Source organism: Schistocerca gregaria, chromosome 2 (assembly GCF_023897955.1).
Source record: "Schistocerca gregaria isolate iqSchGreg1 chromosome 2, iqSchGreg1.2, whole genome shotgun sequence".
NCBI lineage: Eukaryota > Metazoa > Arthropoda > Insecta > Orthoptera > Acrididae > Schistocerca > Schistocerca gregaria.
Window position 1 is genome coordinate 367,933,611 of NC_064921.1, and position 25,266 is coordinate 367,958,876.

General features: G+C 47.6%; 1 protein-coding gene across 1 annotated transcript in view; it reads right to left on the reverse strand.

Moving 5' to 3' along the window:
* Positions 1–500: 500 nt before the first annotated feature.
* Positions 501–25,266, reverse strand: part of LOC126336156 (juvenile hormone acid O-methyltransferase-like) — a 104,783-nt gene continuing 80,017 nt past the window's right edge. Inside the window, exons 5-6 of the mRNA XM_049999648.1 lie at positions 14,830–14,980; positions 501–725 (exon numbers count right to left, since the gene is read on the reverse strand). Of these exons, the coding sequence (XP_049855605.1) occupies positions 550–725; positions 14,830–14,980 (327 nt within the window). The 3' untranslated portion in view covers positions 501–549. The remainder of the gene's footprint in view (positions 726–14,829; positions 14,981–25,266) is intronic.

Consider the following 25,266-nt stretch of genomic DNA (forward strand, 5'->3'; position numbering starts at 1 on the left):
TCAGCGTGCATCACAAAATTCGTGAGAAACCTGTTTTGATGAATTAGTTTCATTATGTGACGTAACCGTACGCAGGTGTTACGATGCATATGAATACTGAATAGAACGTTGTTTACATCACGAAGCTAGCTGTTCTGGAGGGGGGGGAGGGGAGGGAGGGAGGGAGATACGGAAGAAAGCCATGAATCGTTACTTTTCCGTAAGGAACTCTTTACTAATGACCCGTTCTCTTATTGCTATACATTCCAAACTTTAGTAGTTCTCGTCGGTAACTACTAATCCTTGTCTAACATTTGGTGGCGTGGTGGTGTGATTGATTGCATCGACATTTTCGTCTTTCACATCGTCTGATGACCTGTAATAGCAATGGACAATAAACTCCTTACATAGCGTACTCTGAATGCAAAATTAATTTATGTACCTACGCTCTAAATGGAGTTCCCTCGATAGGTGCATCATTAGAATAGGAAGCACCATGTCTTTCCAAAGTGCAGTTAAAGTGCAGTTAAAGTGCCGGACGGTACGCACGGCCTCCGATTTGCTTAAGAGTCACTTTTTTCGTACGACCACAGTAAGTCTTGAGAAGTGCAATTTGTAATGACCAGTGTCTTCTGCAACTGTCACTCCGCACAGGCCCTTGCACCATTGGTATACATCCCCAATGTAGTTCTGTCTCACCTCAAGTGGCATGCGGTGTACGAAGGGGTCAACGGCGGTGAAGTATTCTGAAAAGAGAAAAAAATCAGGCCTTTATTAGGGGAACTTACAAAGCAGCGTATGTTTTTTGCATCGTATTCATGTGTGACATTGTGGCAGTACTGTGATGAAGGCTGGAAATCTTACCATTCCAGTAGGGATCAGTGTTTGCTGTGGTTATCTAGTGTACTTCGGTAAAACACTGCGACAAAAAGAGCGTGGTTCTGCGCCCGACACAGGAAAGAACCGTAACGGGTTAGCAAGACTGCAGTGTGCGCTCGTGTGCTCCTACCATATGCAGATATCCAAATATCCATTAGAGGTACATTTACTCTACAGAGGCTGGCTGGCGAGATACGAAATATTAAATAATGGAGTGCAGAATAATACGCCCTGTTCGTATTAGGGAGTATTATTTGCTGAACTATCTCACCGAGTGCCACGTCGAGAGAAGTTACGGGGCGTTTCCTGGATACAATCTATCCTCACTGCCGGACAGTCGCTCTGATCTGGACTCTGGAGGGAATCGAGCAGACTTAAGTTTGCTAACCCGGCTGATTTTCCCACTTCGAACAGACAATCTTACATAGTGCTACTCACTGAATTACTGGATTTCAGGGAAAACGCAATGGTTCACTGAAGGAAAGCATCAGCCAAAATTTTGACAGGTGGCCGGTCCGTCCTTTTCCATTGGCAGCTGCGTGTAAATACGTTTGCGTGCTGGAAAATAATACCGCCTCTTGTATGTGAAAATCTTAAAGCTTTTTAAATAGAACAAACGTCAGCAATATTGTACATATTTATTCTTGGTGTCTACATATCTACGAGGGGAACCAAAAGAAACCGGACTCCGAGGGCGCTGCCAATCGTAGACGTAGTGCAGGGTTCTCACGCTAGATGGTGTTAGTAGATACCTTCAAGAAACAGCTGTGCAGACGTTATGGCAACTTTGAAAGAACAAAGAGCGTGTGTGAAATTTTGCTTCCTGCTTAAAAAACTGCAAAGGACACAAATGCTTCAGGGAGCTTTCCAGGAGGATGCTATGAGCCGCAAACAGGTTTTCGAGTGATTTGGGCGCTTTAAACGTGGCGAGATGTGTGTTGAAGACAAAGCTCGTTCTGGACGCCCTGCAGCATCGCGAAATGAGAACATTGAAAAGGTCCGCCAAAATATCAACGAGGATCGTCGCCAAACTATCAACCAAATTTCAGCAGAGGATTCAGCTGGAGCTCGTGCCAGCGGATTTTGAGTGAGGATTTTCGCACGAGACGTGTTGCTGCTAAATTTGTTCCGCGCCTTCTGACAAGAGCAAAAAACCATCCGCATGAATGTGTGTCAGGGCTTTCAAACAGATTGAAAGTGATCCAAACGTCTTGAAAAAAGTCATTACAGGGGATGAAAGTTGGTGTTACGGGTATGACCCGAAAACCAAGCAATCGTCAAGCCAGTGGAGGACTCCCAACTCTCCCAGACCAAAAACGTCAAGGTAAGTAAGGTCAAATGTGAAAACAATGATCATTGTCTTTTTTATGTTCGTGGAACCGTGCATCACGAATGCGTACCCCCTGGCCAGACTGTTAACCACCACTTTTACTTGGATGTCTTAAGGCGTCTGCGAGAGGGTATGAGGAGGAAACGCCCGAAACTTTGGCGATCAGATGACTGGTTTCTGCATCACGACAGCGCTCCTGCACACACGGCCTAATGAGTGACCCACTATTTGGCATCTATGAGGTGGTCGGTCGTTACCCACGCTCCGTGTGACTTTCCTATTTCCACGAATGAAAAAACGCTAAAAAGGGGGCGTTATGACGATGTGAAGGCGGTAAAAACAGCTTCGCAAAGGGCACTGGACAACATCAAACGTTAAGAGCTCCAAACATGCTTCCAACATTGGGAAATGAGACTTGATAAGTGCACACCGCATGTAATTGAGAGTATTTTGAAGGTGACTGAAGTAATTTTGTAAAAAGGTTCGTAAAATTTTTTATGACAACAATCCGGTTTCTTTTGGGTCCCCCTAGTATTTCAACAGTCATCCTGCCGACGAACATTTCTCTGAAGGAGAGATCAGTTTTCTGACACTGTCACTATTAACTGACGAAGCCACAACCACTTCAGCGCTATCAAATTGATGTCCACGAAGGTGTTCTTTAATCTCTGTAAACAGATGAAAATCTAAAGGAACCAAGTTAGGACTGTATGGAGGATGTTCGATGTCATTGTACCCAAGGTGCCCAACTGTTTCAGATTTCTCAGCTCTCGTGTAATGAGAATCGAGTGTTCCATGTGCGCCCTGCATCTTCCAATTCGCAACTATTACACCACGTTGGCTCTCTCAAAGCGACGCTTTTGCGTTGCACTCTGCCACGTTATACGCTACAATTCGGAGTCTTCTAGCGGCATGAGACTGCAAATATGTTGAAATGAGGAAAGCTGTAGAATATTGAGGTCTGGTTTAAGACGACTCAGTTTCCACATAAAAAATTGGGCATTACTTTTCACCACACCCTCGTACTATGGGGAACTGCTTGTGAGTCGGTTTCGCATGTATTGCGAATCCCGAACACGGAGACGCACTCAATGCAAGTTTCTCAGTCACTTCAGTATCTGAGCACGAGTCCCAGTCTTCAGCACCGACTTAGCTAACGGAGTTAACGTAACTTTAAAATTTGTTTTCACGTTAAGTGTTACTTTATGGACCTTTGTGTGCTGAGCCAGTGAAGAAAGCAAACTAATATGTGCTGCTTAGAGTGAACAATAATTAGGAAAAATGTGTAATCTTTACTTCTTACCGTGTAAACCCTCGAGCTTCCTACGATTTCCACTATCGTTTTCGTCTTGAGGAATCTACTGTCGATATTGTTACTGTGATGGCCTTACATAAGCCAAAGACTGCTTAGGATTGGTTGCTGGTTACAGCATGCTGTTACGGATGGCGTCAACGACTGTGCTGCCCGCGTGACTACTTTAGCCGCAGCGTAAACAACGCGACCAATATCAGTCGCTTAAATTGCTGCATCGAGAGTTCACTTCCATACAGCGGTAAGATATCCACCGTCACCGTTTAAGGTTCTTTCACATTTTGTTTCTACAGTCTCTGCGGTTAGAGTGTGACGGTGTGTGGGAGCCTAGGACGAAATTTTTGTCTCGTCAAACAGTATCTTACGTCTGCTTGTGAGGCTCTGCTCAGCACCACGAATTCCGAGGCTGAGGCTGTCAACAGGGCGTAGCATCTGCTTGATATTGTTAGCAGGTCAGAAAATGGAGCTGATACCTTATCTTTCTAAGACTATGCGTATTTGACTTTAGATAGCGCCCTCATAGAAGGAAAGGAACGCAATCTGGGGCTGATAACGTGAATGTTCGAACTTTTTTCCGCTGGCGTATCTAAGAACGTGACCCATAGCCTTTCTTTCCGAAAACATACTTCAGATAATTGACTTGTGAATCAAAGTTTGCTCATAAGAATAAAATGAAGATGCTACGCCATGTTAACTTCCCATGTGCGTGCGGAAGCAATTACGTCCGTCAGTCCATCCACACCGCTTCAGACAGCTGTGCAGAACACATACAGCATATTAAGAACTGAGAGGTGGAAAAATCTGCAGTTGCTGAGCGCAGCCTCACAAATAAAATACGTTTTGACGAAACGAAAGTTCCATCCTAAGCTCCCACATACTGGAACACACACTGAAGAGATGAAATAGCGAAAACCTTTAGCCATGACGGCAGATATAATCTTAGCGGTGCATGGAAGCGAGCACCCTGACAGGATCTACGACAGAATGACAACTATCTAGCAATCAGAAGCCGTCTTTGGGCTATGTAATGGCACCGGATTAGCTTTTATTTACTTTAGTGTACGGAATCCGGAATCCAGGTCACGACCTTTCAGGCCAGTTTAGGGCCACGTCCAAGGCTTGTTTCTCGGCCAGCCATAAATCTTCGGGGTTGCACCTGAAAGGGCAGTTTGGGCAAGCGAGCAGATATTCCATATCTTGCACAGTGTCACATTCACTTTCATCATCCGTGGTTCCAAGAACCCACCTAATCATATTTGTCTTCAATGGAGCCACCCCTGTCATTTGGTTCAGTGTATCCTACGCCTTCTAAGCTTTTGTTGAATCCGCTGGGCACTTCCTGTGAAGGTGCGTAATCAGCTGTTGGTTGTTCTTTTATCGGGGCTAAGAACGTTTCACGAGATATCAATTCGCCCAGGTTTACACTCACTGCCAAAAAGGGGAAAACGATCGTTAATAGTTTGAAACTCTGAATTCATGTGACGTTCTGCGAGAGTTGGGATTTGCAAACCTGGAAGCTGTATATAGTTTTGGTAACCTGGTTGGTTTAAAAGAGGGGGTTGGGGGGGTGGGCAAGGGACCATACTGCTAGATGATCAGTCCCATGTTCCGAATAAAACTGGCATAAAGGAAGAAAATAAAATAAGCGGGACTGAAAATACAAAACAGAGTAAGGAGAAACCACAAGAATGACGGAAGGGCAACAACACACTTTACAGAGGAGGAGAAAACCACAGTAACGCAAGGAACGTGTAGAAGAGATTAAAACGACGAAACATTACCATGGGTGGCCAACCATAAGAATAAAAAAAGGGGAGGAGCCAGCCACTCTCCAACACATTTAAACCTCCATCCTAAAAATACTGGGGTGGAAGACACAGAGGGACGTAGGGTATGCAGTAAACTTTAGACTAATTGGTAAAACCCACGCTCACGAATAACACTTAAAACTAAGTCAGCCGCCGAGGCGTTGGCAGATAAAATTAGCGGCAACAACCAAATATTTCGTCGCAGGGCAGTCAAAGTGGGACAGTGCACCAGAACATGGACCACAGTCAACCGGGCGCCGCATCGACACTGAGGCGGGTCTTCCGCCGCTGGAAGTAGCCGTGGGTCACCCAAGCGTGGCAAATGCGGAGCCGGTAGATAACCACTGACTCCCTGCGAGAGGACAGCATGGAGTACTGTCACACATTCGCAGTCTCCTTAATAGGAAGCAGTTTGTTGTTCGTACTGAGACTATGGCATTTCGTCGCCGAAAAACCTGGCGAGGTAAAAATGAACGCAGGATAATTATTGGAATGCCGAACTCCATAAGCGGTTTCCGTGTAGACTGTCAGCAAGTTGGTTGCCTGTGATTCCGACGTGTCCTGGGGCCTACTCAAACACCACTGAACGACCGGACCGTTCCAAGGCACAGATTGCCTCCTGGATGGTAGATGGTTGGTTTATGGGGGTTAAAGGGACCAGACTGCTACGGTCATCGGTCCCTTTTTCCAAATACTAAAAACACCCACAGAGAATAAAAAAAACGATCAACAGACGATAAGACAGACGACACAAAACAAGAGAAACGTAGACAAAGACCAGACAAGACGAACTAAAATCACAGTGTGACGGTGGTTGGCCGACCATACAAACAAAGGGAAAAACCAACCACCGAGAAACACATGAAAAAAAAAATCAGATTAATCGTAGGCCATAGGCCAGAATCAACACAAAAACACACACATTAAGCGATAAAATCCCCCTGCCCGAATAAAACGCAGAATTATGTCCGCTATGGAAAAGTCGTCAGATAAAAGCGCAGAGAGCGTATCAGGCAGCGCAAAAGTTTGCCGGAACACAGTTAAAAGGGCGCACTCCAACAGAATATGGACCACCGTCAAGGACGCCCCACAACGACAAAGAGGGGGATCCTCATCACACAGTAAATAACTGTGCGTGAGTCGGGTGTGGCCAATGCGGAGCCGACAAAGGACGACTGATTCCCTGCGGTTGGCACGCATGGATGACCGCCACACAGTAGTCGTCTCCTTGATACGGCGGAGTTTGTTTGGCACGGGCAGGTTGCGCCAATCAGTGTCCCATAAATCGAAAACTTTGCGGTGTAATAGTGCCCGCAAATCAGTCGCCGGGAGGCCAATCTCCAGAGATGGTGCACTAGTGGCCTCTTTCGCCAGGCGGTCAACTGTTTCATTTCCGGGTATCCCAACATGGCCCGGGGTCCAAACGAAGACCACAGATCTGCCGCAACAGGCAAGAGTACGCAGGGACTCATGGATAGCCATCACCAGACGAGAACGAGGGAAACACTGGTCGAGACCTCGTAAGCCGCTCAGGCAATCGCTACAATAACGAAGAACTCACCTGAGCAGGAGCGGGTATACTCTAGGGCACGAAAGATGGCGACCAGCTCAGCAGTGTAAACACTGCAGCCAGCCGGCAACGAACGTTGTTCAGAATGGTCCCCTAGAGATAGTGCATAACCGACTAGACCAGCAACCATCGAACCGTCGATATAGACAACGCCAGAGCCCTGATAAGTGGCCAGGATGGAGTAAAAGCAGCGTCGGAAGGCCACCGGAGGGACTGAGTCCTTCGGGCCCTGTGCCAAGTCGAGCCGAACGCAAGGGCGAGGCACACACCATGGGGGTGTACGCAGAGGGGCCCGGAAAGGAGGTGGTACAGGGCAACACTCAAGCCCGTAGAGAAGCTGTTTGACGCGTACGGCGATCGGACAACCCGACCGGGGCCGACGTTCTGGAGGACGGACGACTGACTGTGGGAACAGGACACGATAATTTGGATGCCCGGGCAAGCTAAAAACATGGGTAGAATAAGCAGCCAGTAATTGTTGGCGTCGTAACCGCAGTGGAGGGACACCTGCCTCCACAAATATGCTGTCCGCAGGGCTGGTCCGGAAGGCACCAGTGGCAAGGCGTATCCCGCTGTGGAGGATTGGGTCCAGCAGCCGCAACGCAGATGGGGATGCTGAGCCATAAGCCAGACTCCCATAGTCCAGACAGGACTGGATCAACGCCTGGTATAGCCGTAGGAGAGTGGATCGGTCGGCGCACCACCTGGTGTGGCTCAGGCATCGCAGAGCATTTAGATGCCGCCAACACGCCTGTTTAAGCTGCCGAATATGAGGCAGCCAAGTCAACCGGGCATCAAAAACCACCCCCAAAAACCTATGTGACTCCACCACTGAAAGAAGCTCGCCGTCAAGATAAAACCGCGGCTCCGGGTGAACAGTGCGTCGCCGGCAGAAAGGCCTAACGCAGGTCTTGGCTGCCGAAAACTGAAAACCATGCGCTACAGCCCAAGACTGCGCATTGCGGATTGCGCCCTGTAGCTGACGTTCAGCAGCTGCAATGTCAATAGAGCTGTAGTAAAGGCAGAAGTCGTCAGCATACAGCGAAGTGGAGACAGAATGTCCCACGACCGTAGCGAGCCCGTTAATGGCTATTAAAAAACAGACAGAACAGAACCCTGTGGCACACCGTTCTCCTGGACTTGGGAGGAGCTATATGAGGCCGCGACGTGCACGCGGAAGGTACGATACGACAGAAAATTGCGGATATAGATCGGCAGAGGGTCCCGAAGGCCCCATCCATGAAGCTTAGAAAGGATGTGATGACGCCATGTCGTTCATACGCCTTCCGCATTTCGAAGAAGACAGCGACCACATGCTGACGGCGGGCAAAGGCAGTACGGATGGCCGACTCCAGGCTCACCAAATCGTCGGCGGCGGAGCGGCCTTGACGGAGCCAGAAGGCCCCGAGACGGAGCCAGAAGGCCCCGAGACTCCAGTACCCAATTCAAGCACCGGCTCACCATACGTTCAAGCAACTTGCAAAGAACGTTGGTGAGACTAACGGGATGGTAGCTGTCCACCTCCAAAGGGTTCTTCCCCGGTTTCACAATGGGGACAACAAGTCTTTTCCGCCATTGCGACGGAAACTCACCCTCGACCCAAATGCGGTTGTAAAGGTCGAGGACGCGTCACTGGCAGTCCACTGAAAGGTGTTTCAGCATCTGAGAGTGGATGCTATCTGGGCCAGGAGCGGTATCAGGACAAGAGGCGAGGGTACTGTGGAATTCCCACTCACTGAATGGAACATTGTACAATTCAGGATGGTGGGTGCGTAAAGAAAGACTCCGACGTTGTACCCACTCTTTAATGGAGCGGAAGCGCAAGGGGTAATTGGCAGAAGCGGAATTCAGAGCAAAGTGCTCTTCCAAGAAGTTTGCAATGACGTCGGAGTCTGTACAAACTGCTCCATTCAGTGGGAGCGCAGGGACGCTGACAGGGGTCCGATAGCCATAGAGGCAGCGAATCTTGGCCCAGACCTGCGATGGAGTGACATGGAAGACGATGGTGGACACATACCGCTCCCATCACTCCTGCTTGCGTTGGCGGATAATGTGGTGGGCTCACGCACACAGCCGTTTGAAGGAGATAAGGTGTTCGATTGAGGGATGTCGCTTGTAACGCTGGAGCGCCCGCCGGCGAGCTTTAATCGCTTCAGCGATCTCAGGCGACTACCAAGGCACAGTCCACCGCCGAGGGGACCCAGAAGAACGGGGAATGGCAGATTCGGCGGCAGTAACCATGCCGGTGGTGACCGATTGAACCACTGCATCAATGTCCTCGTTAGAGAGAGGCTCAATAGCGGCAGTGGAGGAGAACAAGTCCCAGTCAGCCTTATTCAGAGCCTATCTGGTAGGGCGCCCAGGAGACTGACGCTGTGGTAGTGACAAAGATCGGAAAGTGGTCACTACCACAAAGGTCGTCATGCACTCTCCATTGGACAGACGGTAAGAGGCTAGGGCTAAAGATCGAAAGGTCAATGGCGGAGTATGTGCCATGGGCCACACTGAAGTGTGTGAAGGCACTATCATGTAAGATCGAGAGATCGGGCTGCGCCATTAAATGCTCAACGATGGCGCCTCAACCTGTTGCCACCGACCCACCCCACAGATGGTTATGGGCGTTAAAGTCGCCCAGTAACAAGAAAGGTGGCGGCAATTGAGCTATCAGAGCAGCCAGGACATGCTGCACATCATCACCATCCGGTGGAAGGTGAAGACTTCAGATGGTAACAGCCTGTGGCGTCCACATCCAAACAGCGGCAGCCTCTAAAGGTGTTTGGAGAGGTACAGACTCGCTGTGAAGAGAGTTGAGGACATATGCAGACGCCACCAGACACCCTTTCATAAGCTGCCCAGTTCTTATAATAACCCTGGTAGCCACGGAGCGCGGGGGTTCGCATTGCCGGAAACCAAGTTTCCTGCAGAACAATGCAGAGGAAAGGGTGAAGGCTGATAAGTTGGCAGAGCACAGCTAGATGGTGGAAGAAACCGCTGCAGTTCCACTGGAGGATGGTGTTGTCCATGGCTGAGAAAGGCGTGACGCGACTGGGAAGGGAGATTACGCCGCTGGGTCACCTGCTGCCTCCGATTTAGCACCTGTGATAGTGCTTTCCATGGCGTCTGATGGACCGGCGAGATCGAGGTCCTCAGCGGGCGCCCGAATCTCCACCGCATCCTCAGAGCTGGAAGGTTGCGGTGGGATGGCTGCCACCGCTTGTTCCTTGGGCTGAGAGCTCTTCTTGGGTTTCTCCGCCGTTCCTTGGGTCGCACCGACTAGGAGGGCTTCACCAATTGAGTCTCCGGGACGGAGTAGGATCGTGAAGCCCTACGACCAGCTGATTGCGGGCACTTACGCCCAAGGGACCCCTTGCGAGCGTGAGAAACCGAAGAAGTTTGACACTTCTCCGGCTTAGAAGTGGGGACGGACGTCCCCGATGGGTGGGATGGTGTTGCTCCTGAGGTAGGTGGCGCAGGAGCAACCCGTTGGGTAGAGCCCCCCACTGGCGAGGGGGCAGGAGGAGTTGTACTACCCGTCGATCCGGCCACAATTTGAGAAACAGACAGGGCTAGCACAGGTGTTGTAGCAGCAGCGTAGGAAGACGTCATTCACACAGGATGGAGTCGGTCGTATTTCCTTTTTGCCTCAGTATAGGTTAGTCGGTCCAGGGTCTTGTATTCCATGATTTTACGCTCTTTCTGGAAAATTCGGCAGTCTGGCGAGCAAGGTGAATGGTGCTCCCCACAGTTGACACAGATGGGAGGCGGGGCACATGGAGTATTGGGATGTGATGGGCGTCCGCAATCTCGACATGTGAGGCTGGAAGTGCAGCGAGAAGACATATGGCCGAACTTCCAGCACTTAAAGCACCGCATCGGGGGAGGGATATAGGGCTTAACGTCACTTCGGTAGACCATCACCTTGACCTTTCCCGGTAAAGTATCCCCTTCGAAGGCCAAGATGAAGGCACCGGTAGCAATCTGATTTTCCTTTGGACCCCGATGAACGCGCCGGAAGAAATGTACACCCCGGCGCTCTAAATTGGTGCGCAACTGTTCACCAGACTGCAAATGAAGATCCCTATGGTAAATAACTCCCTGGACCATATTTCAACTCTTATGGGGTGTGATCGTAACGGCAACATCCCCAATTTGTCACAAGCGATTAACCGTCGTGACTGGGCAGAGGATGCCGTTTTTATCAGGACTGACCCAGAGCGCATTTTTGACAAGCCCTCCACCTCCCCAAACTTGTCCTCTAAATGCTCGACGAAGAACTGAGGCTTTGTGGAGAGAGAAGACTCCCCATCAGCCCTCGTACAAACTAAGAAGCGGGGCGAATAACTGCTCCTGCCATCCTGAGACTTACATTCCTCCCACAGTGTGGCCAGGGAGAGGAACGTTTTCGGATCGTACTTCTGAGCGTTAATCTGAGCCCGAGAACGCTTAGAGACTGCTGGCGGGTGGCCACCAGCGATAGACGATGTGCCACGCTTCATTGCGGGTCATCGGCCCTGATGCCACCTACTCCGACCAAGGGCCCTCCCCACGGGCGCCACCCTGCCACACCAAGAGCCACCTGGCAGGATGGCCGTTGCTGGGAGTCCCGATACCCCAGGAGGATAAGCATCTACTCCTTGGCATACGTGGGGAGTTACCTGCGCAGGCATCAGTAGAGGATTCCTGTATTGTTAGGGGGCTACAACCAACAGGGTACATGGCGGCCCCACCACAACGGACTGGCTACAGTGCTGAATGTTAGGTAACATGTGGTCCATGGTCGCCGTCGGTGCAGAAAGAGGCACTGCACAGTGCAAAGTGTAATCTGCACGCAGAAACAGTCATGCCCAAGAGATGGAGAGCGGACAGGACTGCAGTTCAACGGTGTATAAGCTGGTGAAAGGTCTGATCGCAAGATGGACACAATGCACCAAGTAAGGCGCCCTTCCCCAATCGGCTCGCTCTTAGGAAAATTGAGAGATGGAGGTCAAACCCAACAGGGGACCATCATATAATGCCGAAAAGTTTGAGACCCTTTTTAGTCGCCTCTTACAACAGGCAGGAATACCGCGGGCCTATTCTAACCCCCGAACCCGCAGGGGGTCATAGGGGGAGGGACGTATGGTTTAACGTCACAGCAGTGAACCATCACCTTGACTTTTCAGGCACGATTAAGGCACCGGTAGCAACCCAGTTGTATTTGGGTCCCCTGTAAACGCACTGGATGAAATTAACACCCCGCCTTTACAAATTGGCGAGGACTGTTAGGAGGAGGTCACGACGGAAAATAATCTCCTGGACCATGTTGAGGTTCTTATAGGGCGTGACGGAAACAGGAGTATCACCCAGCTTGTCACAGGCAGGGGTGCTGTCTGAATCACGGCTGTGCCGTTTTGTATCTTTAACAGCTCTGTCACTTCTCCAAACTTACCATCAAGGTGTTGCACGTAAAACTGATGCTTCGTAGGTAGAAAGGAGTCCCCATCAGTTCCGCCACAGACTAAAAACCTAGGCGAATATGGCTGCCTCTGTTCTGTGGGTCTACATCCTACCTATGGTGTAGCGAGCGAGGGAAACGATTTAGAGTCATACTCTTTACTACACTTTCACAGGAGTGTTTATTTTTCCTTTTATTGCCGACTTGTGAGTTTTCAGAAACATGTTTTAAGTACTTACACTACGTGTGATTTCGTTCCTGATGATACAGTAGCCTCGTATTTGTATTTAAGCTTCTGTAATTTTGTCTCGTGGTAGTTTTGGCCCAACTTCTACAATGATTTCTTGACATGTGCTTTCGCTTGAGAGGGTATTTTGTTAATTGCGTACAGTGTAAGTTCAATGCTTGATGCAATCCTTGACTTCCTACCTATAAAATAATCATATCTGTCGTTAACTACAAGAAAAATCTTCGATGGTCTTTCGTATTCTACATTTCATTTCACCACGTAACATAGGGGTCGTGGTGGAGTGCTCAAAGAGCTGCAAGTCCCATGTAGGATCATGGAGTTTTACACGTTCCAGTCCCTCCACGTCCACGTCCACAGCCTCCTATGAAGGTAGTACGGGGAAATTTTCTCAGGGCTAAAAGGCGGCCAGGGTGATGGGGCTACTCATCTCTTAGGGGCGCGATGAACGAAAAGCCATACTCTAGTTGCAGTCAGTCCCGAAGCCTGTCCAGGCCTTTTACACCACACATTTTACAACTTACCTATTTGTATCCCCTCCATTTGTTAAGTTAAATACGTAAGATGATTACGACTCTCGTAGGTTATACGCAGAGTCCCTATTTCATTATAACCATCCTGGAGAATTAAATTAAGGTTTTGTATTGTTAGTAGTGTTAGTGCCTTGACTTGCCATCAGGTGCCGATACTGGTACGGCAACGTAGGACTGATTACAATTGCCATCAGTCAATACAGATATGGACAAAGCGAGAAGTCCATCAGTTAAACCTGCCTTATCGGAACAGCAGCAATAGTGCCGCTGTTCTTCGCAGATATTTATGCCTCAAAGGAATATGGAGAGGTCCTCATTCCACACTGGAGCCGAACGTTAGTCTGAAGTTCGAATTAACTGGTGATCTAGGAAGTGCTCTTTGGAGAGGCCAATGGCCAATTGCGCCACGAGTTTTTGAAGTTAGTGTTGCCATTTCTGAGAGTGCTGCATACAATTGGCGATCCTCTAGCAGTGCAAAATCTGTCATGATGGATACACATTCAATGTTCCATCGTTCGAAAAGAGTTGATAATTTTGGAACAGTCAGCACAGCGTCGTTTCATTAGGTACCCTTCAGCGATTTTAACAGCAACATTTAACTTATTCAAATCTTCTATCAATAAAGTTACCGAGGAATTACTGACGGTTAACTGCTAGTGGGCAATGGTTTACATCAATGAGGAAATTTGAAAAATTTGCCACACTGGGATTCAAACCTGGGTCTCTTGCTCACTAGGGAGATGCTGTGACCACTAAGCCATCCGGCCAGTGATCTTCGCAACTGCACATACTACCCTAACCCCCTCCACATCAGATCCAAATTCTAAACTTATCCACACACTACTGACATAGTGCTCCTGTCCATCATTACTCTGGAGCTTCGAAGTTTCCTTTATGACTTCGAGCGTGTGGATCATTCACCAGCCTGTCTTTAATATGTGTGTTGTGTCTTTCAGACATCTGAAAGAACAGGCACCTCATGTGTATTAATTGTCTTCCGCCTCCCGAGTATCGTCCAAGTACAATAAACTGCTGGAGGACTGTATTCATGTATGTATATTTCTAATATTTTAATATTTTATTTCCTGTAGCTAGGACATTTTCAGATTGAAATTTAGCTAATGTGTGGGATGGTTCGTTTGTGTTCTCATCTAGCTTTACTGTGTGCACATGTGAACCGTGCTGACGAACTGTTCACATAAGAACTCTTCCCTCTATTTGGAGACTATCACCAAGTGAATTTAGTTATATTTGGTAAGAACAATTTCCAATTAAAATCTCAATTATGTGGTGCCTTAAACTAAGTGAGGTGTTTAATTTTATTTGATGATATTGCTATGTTCTTACATTCACGTTCATCACTTGGAAACTCGGGAAAATGTAACAAGTCTGCAGCGAAGTACCCCTCAAGGTGACAAATGGTGGAATGTGTAACCACTCCTTGGATGTATTTGACCTGCAGGTTCTGCTAGGTTGTATGTTCACCTGACCCTCCATTTTATCAATACCCCTTCTGATACTAATTTCAGCAGTCGAAAGAAAGTGGGCAACTAGAAAGGGTGTACTCATCAGTGCGGAAGATAAGCTGCTAACATGAAACAGTGAAATTTACTCTCAACTCACCATAGAGGCATTACATATTGAGACAGGTTGGAGCTCACATGGCGTTTTATCGCGACGACCAACTTGAATGGAAGGACTAGCAGAAAGTAGTATAAGTTTTTTAATCTCACATACCTTTCAGTTCTTCTAGAGAGTTGAAAACAGAGAATGCGTGGTTCTCTGGAACCCATGTCAACAATTCAAACCCCATGAAGTTCATTTGTGCAACGTCATTCAGCCAATTTGTTGCCGGCGCCTGGTAAGAAGGTAGGTAGTCATTCACATCCTGAGGAAAGAGAGAATTATTACAGATCTGCTACATTTATTTTATGAATATACTTACGCAATAATAATTTTTCTGTATGTTTTGCCAATGTTACCATGTCATATGTCACAATACTAAAATGCGGTTACTTGGAAAGAAGACAATTGTGGGAGGAAATACATAGGGCACATTCCAGTGAGTGGAGATTCCGACAGACGGCAGTGAAGAGTTACAATCGTCGTCGATCCCACCTTTGGGCAACTGTCAGGACGGAGACATCCCTAGTTTGCACAGAAGGCAGGGTACGCGGAATGGTCAGGAAATTGGCAAATGCGGCAAATAGTAATTGCGTAAGTTACCAAGAGTAACCTTTGTCGTATTCGCAGAAGGGTAAACCCTACTTCTGTGAAAACCGAACGGAATTAGCGACAAAAGCACCAATAGCCAGAAACACCCCACAATGGTGAACAGGGTCAAGTATTTGCAGCGTAGGAGGAGCCGCTGAGCCATAAACCTGACTACCGTAATATAGTCTGGACAAGACCAAAACGTAGTACCGATAGAGACAGGTACAGTCTGCACCCTAAAATGTATGGGACAGGAGGCAGAGACAATTACTTTTCCCCTATCAGCTTTTTATCAAAAGTAAGGCCAAAGAAACGTAACTGCTGTAAAATCGTGGAGCTGGTCACCTAAATAAAGATCTTGATCGGAGTGTACTGTGAGTCGACGACAAAAATGCACACCCTGCATTTTGGTGGGAGAAAACTGGAAGCCATGGGAGATGGCCCACGCAGAGTCCCCTCAGAAGGGGCGTTTGAGCCGGCGCTCAGCAGATGCTAGAGGTGGAGCGACACGAGATGCAAAAGTTTGTCTACGCACAACGTTGGGGTAACCACTGGCGCAACAGAGGTTACAAGCCCATTGATGGCTATGAGGAAGAGTGTAACGCTTTACACAGAACCTAGTGGGATACCATTGTTCGAGGGGCGCTGAGTGAAGTGCCAACACGAAGAGAGGATCCACGGAAGACGCAGACGCCGTCATGTGATAGCTCCAAGCCGTGTCATATGCCTTATGTATGTCTAAGAAAACCACAACAAGGTGCCGGCACATAAATAAAGCCAGTCTGATTGCTGCCTCCAATGTAAGTAATGTGTCCGTTGGCGATCGTCGTTCCTGGAAGCCACACTAATATGGGAATAGAAGCCCCAAGATTCGAGTACCCAACAATCTGATGATAACCATTGTCTTGAGCAGTTTGCAGAGTACATTTATCAGACTAATCAGATGGTAGCTATCGAGAGACGTCGAGTTCTTCCTGGGCTTAAGGTTGGAATAACTGTACTGTCTCGTCATTCAGACAGCAAAGCACCCAGAGCCAAACACGGTTCAAGACCCTGAGGAGATGTTACCTCTGGAGAAGGCCCCAATGTTGGATCATGTGGTTGTGGATGGAATCCAGGGCTGGGGCAGTGTCACAGAAAGTAAGAGTCTGCAAGAATTCCCTTTCAGTGAAGGGTTCATTACAGGTTTCAGCATGGTGCTGGTTGAAACAGAGGGGCGTCCATTCAGCTCTGCATTTCTGCTGGAGCAAGGTAGCAGGATAGAAAGAGTACGACGGTCGTGACGTGTTCTACAAGAACCGACTGATCAGAATATAGAGCACCTAGGAGGTTATGAACTTTGGCAGTTTGCTGTCACTGGTAGGCCAGAAGGCTCCAGAGCGTGGACCAAACCTATGATGAGGCGTACGCCCCCAAGGAAAAGATGTAGCTCACCCAGCGTTCCATTTTACTCTGCTTAACAAGATAGTGAGTCTTAAAGACTACAAAGTTGGTCTGTGAAGGGTGTTTGAACCTCTGCAGTGCTCGTAGGCGGTCCTGGACAACGACTGCTACATCCTAGGTCCACTACAGTACCAGTCAACGACGAGGGGGAGGGACATGGATAAAGGGAAAGTAATGCCAACAGAGAGGAGACTAGTGGCAGAAACGTCTTGCCCAACTGCATTAATGCTGTCCGAAAGGGAGGTGTCTTAGGTGCACAGCAGACGCATATGAAGGCCAATTAGCCCTTCAGAATGTCCAAAATGGAGGCCTGTCTGCCTGGGAGCAGCAGGGTGATAGATTCACTGGAAAGTGTCCACTGTGCGAAGAGGATCATGGGATGACCATTGCAGGGAAGCCATGAGATCGTGGGAGAAGATCACGAGATCGATAGCAGGAAAGCTGCCATGAGTGGCACTGAAGTGGGTGGGAGAACTAAGATTGAGGAGAGAGAAATGTAAGTCTGTAAGAAGTTGGTCATACAGAAGACCCCCTACTCATTGAAGTGGCACTTCCCCACAGTGGTTGGGTGGCACTGAAGTCCTGAAGGAGAAGAATGGGGGTGGGAGTAGTTTTGAAGTAGCCTATTCAGCATACTGGTGGGAAGTAGACACTGCAAATGGTGTTCCTTGAGGTCGTTCGTATTCTTACACTATTGATTTCAAGTTGGTATGAATGGGAATGCAGTCACAAATGGCATCAGTGTGAACTGAAATGCAGACTACTCCATATCCTATCTTGGGGCCTGCAAGAATCCGACAGAATGCCTGATAACCACAAAACGCTGGAGAGTTATCACTGAAGTGCATTTCTCGAAAGCAGAACACAGAATAAGAAGAAATAAGTTGTTTTATTTCCAGTAGGTGATGGTAGTATCCGTTTTAATTTCAGTCAATTACGTGCCTAGAGTCCACGCTAACCATTAAGAAGCTGAGGTGCGATCACATCATCTGGCCCGTAGTAGTCACCTACGAGGATAGGGTGACATCCATAAGAACTATCTTATTCAGAGTGAGGAGGAGGTGAAGCCCCCATGGGAAGCTGAGGAAACTGTCTTGACTTGAGCTGCTGCTGCTTCTTCTCCCTCAGGGGAGAGTGAGGACGTTTTTTTTAAGGTGGTGGTGGCAGCTTTGTCCAGATCGGATAGAGAGCAGGTGGTATTGAGGCACTGTCAGTGTGGGTACCTCATCAAACCAAAAATTGCAGGCTTTCTGTCTAGAGAATGCAGGGGATCTGTATTCTCAGACAGAGCAACATCCCTAGCAAGAGTCAGAAGAGGACTACTACTACTACTACTACTACTACTACTACTACTACTACTACTACTTCTCCTCCTCCTCCTCCTCCTCCTCCTCCTCCTCAGTTCCTTGAGGGGAAGGGGTAGGGGTAGGAGCTGCTGGTAGGAGGAAAGGGAAATGCGGAGGAAGGGGAGAGCAGACTGGGAGAGGTGAGCGGCCAAAACCAGTTTAAGGGAAAGGCTTGAAAGAAAGGACGTAACAGAGGCGAAAGTAGAATACATCGACATTGAATGAAGTCTATCATTTTCACAAGCCTCGTTGTAAGAGAGACGATCGAGTGACTTACGCTGTTTGATCTTTTATTTGTTGTAAGCTGGGCAATCTTGTGAGTGTGGAGAATGGCCATCAAGACAATTTACACGATGGTGACGTAATACAGCAGTGTCCACTCGCCACCCAGAGAGGGTTCATGAGTGGTGGGGGGACACAGCTTCATGTCACACTGATACGCAACCTTGACCCCTCTCTCTCTCTCTCTCTCTCTCTCTCTCTCTCTCTCTCTCTCTCTCGTGCGCGCGCCAGTATTGGTGTTTTATTTAGGACCTTTCTTAACACGTCGAACGAAATAAATGCTGCATTGCTCCAGATTGGCCCAGCGTTCATCAGTTGGTTATGAGGTATATGAAAAGTCACTCCCTGGGTGATATCCAGAGACTGTTTGAGGCAGACAGACACGATGACGTCGCCAAGACGATCGAAACCACGAAGGGCTGCAGATTTGGTGGCAGAAAAACCTTTGATCAAAAGGGAGCTGCACAGCGTCTTTCTAGGAAACTCCACTTCACAGAAGTTGTCCTTGATACTCTCCACAAAAAACTGTGTGTGTGCGTGCGTGCGCGTGCATGTGTCCCTGTCCATTGTAATACAGATCAGATAGCAGGGAAAGTGTTTCATCCCAGGACAGCGAGCCTGGTCATCCTCCCAGAGAGTAGCCAACGAAGGGAAGGCTGCAAGGTCACATGAAGCAGCTTTTTTACGATCCAGTAGCACTCAAAGAGAGCCATTTGGTAACAGGCAGAGTTTTGCAGCTTGATACACTTCATGGGCTAGCATCCACACTAACACCACCCTCTATTATCAGGTGCTTTCCCCATGGGCGTCACCCATCCACAGCAATGACCAACTGGCACAGTGGCCATTGCCAACCATTCAGATGCTCCAGGATGACAAGCAACCACTACTTGGCATAAATGGGGAAGCAAGAAGCTCAAATGTCAGTAGTTCAACCAGATAAATGCGTAACAGCCCCAAGACACGGACTGGCTACACGTGCTGGTGATGTTGCTTGGTGGAGGGAGACTTCAGAAAGGAAATAAGAGCAAGAAGGGGAGGGGGTGAATCCCAGGTGCAGAAGATAGGTAGTTCTTTCAAATGGCTCAGTGGCTCACAATAATGGGGACCAAGAAAAATGAAACAACAGGCAATAGAACAGAACAGCAAGGAATGCACAGAACCAAGGGGACAGCTAGGTCGACAAAGAAGAAAACCGAGAGGTGAAGAAGGGGATAACAAGGATTGAGTATGAGGGAAGGGCACAGTGAAGGAAATGCAGCACAGGTAGGAGTAAAGAGCTACAATAGCTCAGGGCCCCATGTGCTCCACTGACGAAAGAACTGCTCTTCCTTGGAAGGGGGTAGGTGGTTATTATCTAATCATCAGTGACTCGTTCGATGGGGTCCATGAATTGCTCTCCTGTGGCAACCTTTCCATCAGAGCAGCAATTTTAACCCTAGTCTACAACTTTGTGAATGTATTCAAATTTCCATTTTCCTCTAGTTTCCTGTAGTATCATGGAAGTTTTCCTTGCAGTCTTACCTCACGTACTATCATTCTGTCCCTCTTGGTCTTGTTTTCAATGTATTCCTCTCCTTTCATTCTACAGATAATCTCAATCCTTACCTTATTAGTGTGATTTTCAACATTTATCTGTAGCACCACATCTGAAATAAATGCTCTTCTGCTCCAGTTCCAAACGGAAACCAAGTATTCATTTCTCAAATGCTTATGTTTCATTGGTCTTCTATGGTCACGAAATTTCCTTTTCGCCAATGCTGGTCTGCTTTCGACGTTCTCATTGCTCTGTTATCTTGTTGCCTAGGTAGCCCAATTCCGTAAATTCATATACATTAGCACCACCAATCCTGAGCAGTTTCTCGCTATTCTCATTTTTGCTACTTCATTACTTTCGTCTTCTATTTACTCTAAGTCCATATTCTGTACTGACACTTCATTCCATTCAGCACATCCTGTAATTCTTCCACCTTCACAGAGAAAAGTAAAGCCTTCAGCGAATCTGGCCATTGATATACTTTCGGCCCCTTGTTTTAAACTCATTCCTTAACACTACTTCTATTTCCCTTATTGCTTCTTCGATGTGCAGACGCAACAGTAGGTGTCTAAGTCTACATTCCAGTTGCACACCCATTTTAACCCAAGCAATTCGTTCTTGGTCTTCCAGTCTTATTTTCCCATCACCATTCCAATCCATGTTCTGTATTACCCATTTTTTGTGGTAGCTACCTATATTATTGTCAAGATTTCAAACATTTCGGATCAGATTTTTTTCTAACGCTTATTCCAGATCGATAAATTCTATAAACATGTTTATTTTTCTTCAATCTTGCTTCCATTAACTGCAACGTCTTGACTTCCTCTCTGGTTTCTTAATTCTTCCCCCATTTACCTGCTTGTTATCAGAACTTTGATACACGAGATGTTACGCTGGTTGTGTGCTCATTTTCCCGCTTGTGTGCTATGGTATTTTCTGTATTGTGTGGATGTTTCTCTGATGTCTGATAGTGTATCTGCAGTCTCATACATCCTACGCACCATCCTGATTGGTCCTGTGCTTCCTTCCCGCGATTATTATAGAAGTATTATGTCTCCTACCTTATTTTAATTCGTTTAATCCCTGAGAAACTGATTTTAATACAAGCTCGCTGGTGTCTTCCGTATCAATTTCTGTTTCTTCAGTCACGTCCTCTCTAACAGGCCTTCGATATAACTTTTCGACCTATCCGCTCCTCTGCCTTTTGCTAATGTAATTAACTTTGCACTATATTACTTCTCAACCTTTTAAATCTTGTATGCTGAGCAGATCTTTCTGACAGCGTCTTCTTTTTCGAATTTTTCACATTTTTCATGCAGCTGTTTCGCCCAACCTTCCTTGCACTTCCTATTTATTTCATTCGTGGATGATTTCTGTTCTTTGGAAATTTTCTTCTGCCAATGAACTGTAGTATTTATACAGTTACCCGCAATTTTTTCGTAAGTACCTTCTTCCTACATATGCCTGTTTCCAACTTTTAAGACTTCCCTGTTTTAGAGATGTGCAGTACTCTAACTTAGATACTGCAATAATGAATACCTCGGTAAGCAGCCATGTCCTCAGTGAACTTAAAGCCCCTCTCCACCTCTTTTTACTTGTTCTTTGCTCATTGATTATCCCTGACCTGTGTGGATATCCAATTTCTCTTCATGATTTGTGATCTGGGTCTGCATCTGCTCATGGGTATGCAGTACGTCCGTGATCTGTTTCCGGCGTGTGCGCCTGACCATGAAGTGATCTGACGTTTCCCTTTATCTCTCTGTTTTTGTAAATATAGAATTTCCTGTAATGTTTCTTTAGCATACTATTCGTTATTAGTTGCTGAAATTTATTACAGAACCCATTCTCCTCTCATTTGTCCTACCAAGCTCATATCCTCCCATAAATCTTTATTGTGCTCCTTTCCCTACAGTCTCTTTCCTCTCCCAATGATAATTGCATTTTGATTTCTCTCTTTCTCTCTCTCTCCCTCCCTCCATTCGCATGTATACCTGAACTATCGTTCTCAACAGTGCTTTGCTGTCGATTCTGAGGAGAACAACCATACCGCTGAACTGTTCACCCTTCCTTCGTGTTCATTAAAAACCGTAAAGTTAGCGATTTTCTGCTGCTGTTATATTACCATATATTCGTCTGACCAGAAATCACGAAACCCCTCTACGTCTAGACTGAGCACTAACATTGCAGTTTTCACAGTTCCTAGCTTCCCTTGTGACCTTTAAACTTCTGTCAGTCCGCGGCACGACTCTAGGAACGTTTCCCTTCCGTTGGCGACTCCATCTTTCTCGTTGTTCCTAGCCTGCCGGGGGTGTGAATCCCGACAAATCCGCAATGTTTTGACAAAGCAGTAATCATGACTTTCCTGATTACAGATCATTTGTCCAGTGGACACACATTTTGCATTAAATGCGGTGGTTTTCCATTGCCTTCTGAATCCTCATCCCGTTGATCATTGCTGCTGCTTCCGCCTTTTAGTGGTCGTTTCCCACCCCCAACAGCGAGAGAGTGCCCTCAACCTCTGACCGCTTCTCCGAGGTTTTAGACAAGGCAGTTGGTAGAACGAGGGTTACGTCTTACGAGCGCCATTGCTAATTGTTTTTGAACAAAATTCAAGCAGTGGCGAATCCAGTACTCAAAGTGATCAACGTCGCTACCGGTTTTTCCTTTAGACTTTCCTTCTGAGGTAGCTTAGACCAATTTACAAAAATGAAAAATGATATCTACCCTTACTTGGCACAGCCACTCTTGTCCATTGCCACTAGCGTTTTTTATGTCCATTACCGTATAACGTATCTACAACGAACTCATGCTGCATTGCCAATACCTCAATGAAAGCAGCGTTCCTGAATCGCTTTTCATTGTCTTTGCTTGCAATTCAGCTCATTCTGTCATCGATGAGACTCTGCACCGTCTATTACCCTGAGCCTGGCTCTCGCTAATTAGCTGGGAGTTTACAAAAACGCTGCGTAGATTTGCGAAGAGCGTACGGCATCTCTGCGTGCGTAGAAGAGCGGTGTGTTTTGTAGGTGCCACCAGTAATCAAGTTCCACTTTCTCCCCTTCGCCGAATATTTAGTAGATTGTAATTCCATTGAACATGTAAGCCCATGAAGAAAGTAACAGTCAACCGGGGAGAGATTTCCCTGACTCAGTCATATTAGGTGGAAGACTTAAGTAACAAGCTAACGTTATTTGTGACAGTGGCCAAACGACGGACGACGGCAGGTACGTGCAGCGATTTTCACCAGGAACCAACATGTGAGACAGGCCAAAATGTAGGCGCCGTCAATCCGATAGCGTGGATCCGGTGTCTCTAAGCGTATCTTTTGTTCGTGACTTGATACCACGTGGCGCGGGCGGTGGTTGGCAGAAAGCAGTGGCTTATCGTTTATCACACTCGCGGCCAGTTGACAGATGGGTAATTTGTTTCTAACACTTTACGCGGAATTGTCCACCGAAGGACAGTGTGAAAATCTTTCGCCTTCGGTTGGCGCTTTGTGGGGAGATCAGAGGCCACTTTCTGTATTCCAGAATGAATAACGATGCGTGGGAGAGCTGTGACGCGACCTGCGCCACCGGCACCAGCGGGACGTCTAATAGACATGAGGGAGGCGTGTCCTCTGGTCCATAGATTCCACGTAGTGCTCATATAAAGGGCTTCACCAGTCCATGCCCTCCACTGCGTAAGGAGAGAATGAAAGTGCAATAACGCACTTCAAATGTGCGTCCTGTGGCTAGGAAATAACCGAAGGCCGCAGTGTGCGCAATAGAGCGAGTCTGCGACCTATGGCCACTGACAGGGGAGGACCTGTGCCAAGTGACAAAAATTTAGTCACGTGACGAAGCCAAGTTAATCACACGCCGAATACCAGTCCTAAAAATCGTTATGTCTCCACTGCAGTGAGGTGATAGTAAGGTAATGTTATGCTTCCCGATAAACGGTAAGTCGCCGACAGAGGTGCATAACATACGACTTTGCCGCAGAAAACTGGAGGCCTTGGGCTGGAGTCTACGACTTCGCCTGGTGACGACTAGCCGCCGCTCAGCAACACCAGTACTGGTGGAGCAGTACTAAATGCAGAGGTCGTCTGCATACAGAGAAGGTGAGACAGACTGCCCTGCAACTGCTGCTAGACAATGGCCACTAAAAATAGTGATACACTCAATACAAAGCCCTGTGGGACCCCTTTCTCCTGGGTATTGTGGGAACTATGGGAGGCATCAACATCGACACCGGAAGTACGAAGCGAAACGAAACGAAAGTTTGGATAAAAACTGGGAGCGGGCCTCCAAGACATCCACTTCTACAATGTGGCAGAGATATTATGCCGCCAGGTCGACTCATACCATTTTCGTAAATCAAATAAGATAGAAACAAGGTGTTGTCGGGTGGAAAAGGCTGTTCGGATGCATACTCGAGGGTCAAGGCTAACAGTGGTAGAGCGACCCAGGTGGAAACGGCCCTGGCACTGAGCCAGTAGGGCACATGACTGCAGGAACCAACCGAACTACTGACACCCTATGTTCCAGCAGCTTACAAAGAATGTTGTTGAGGCTGATGGGCTAAGAACTATCAACATCAAGCGGGTTTTTGTCGTGTTTGAGCAGTGGTATGTATGTTCTCCCCCGCCAGCGCGATGGAAAGACGCCATCACACCAGATCCGCTTGATCTCGAGGAGATGTCACTTTTAGTCGGACAAGAGATGTTTGATCATAACGTGCAAGGGCACTAAGGAGCTTCCACTCTGTAAATGGGGCGTTGTAGGATATGCTGTGGAGTGTAGTGAACCAGAGGACTTTCCATTCCATCCGCCGTTTGAGAGTGCGGAAGGTTGGGGAGTAATTCTTCGACGCAGTGGCGCAAGCATACTGCTCATGAAAGTGCTCGGCAGTTGCGTTTCGGTTGATAATACGCCATTTATGTTAAGACGAACACCTGTTGAGTTCTGGTACCCAAAGGCTTGTGTGATATTTGCCCAGACTTTGGAAGGTGACCTAATGCACCTAACGGTCGACACTCCTTTTTCCGTATTTTTTGTAAGCTGGCGAAAACCGGAAAACAGCCGTTTAAAGGCTATGAGGTGCTGCATGGATGGGTGCCATTTATGCCGCTGTAGAGCTCGCCCATGCCTTTGAATTACCTTAGCGACTTCCAGCTGATCACCAGGGGAATGTCTTTGCTGCGGTAGACTGAAGAACCAGGGATCGCGTTTTCCGCCGCCGAAACGATCGTCGTAGCTACCTGCTCAGCCACCATATCAGTGTGGCTATGTGGGTATGATGCAACAGTGACAGCAGAGGTGAAAGAGTCCTAGTCTGCATTGTTTAGAGCGCATCTGGGCAGGCGTCCGT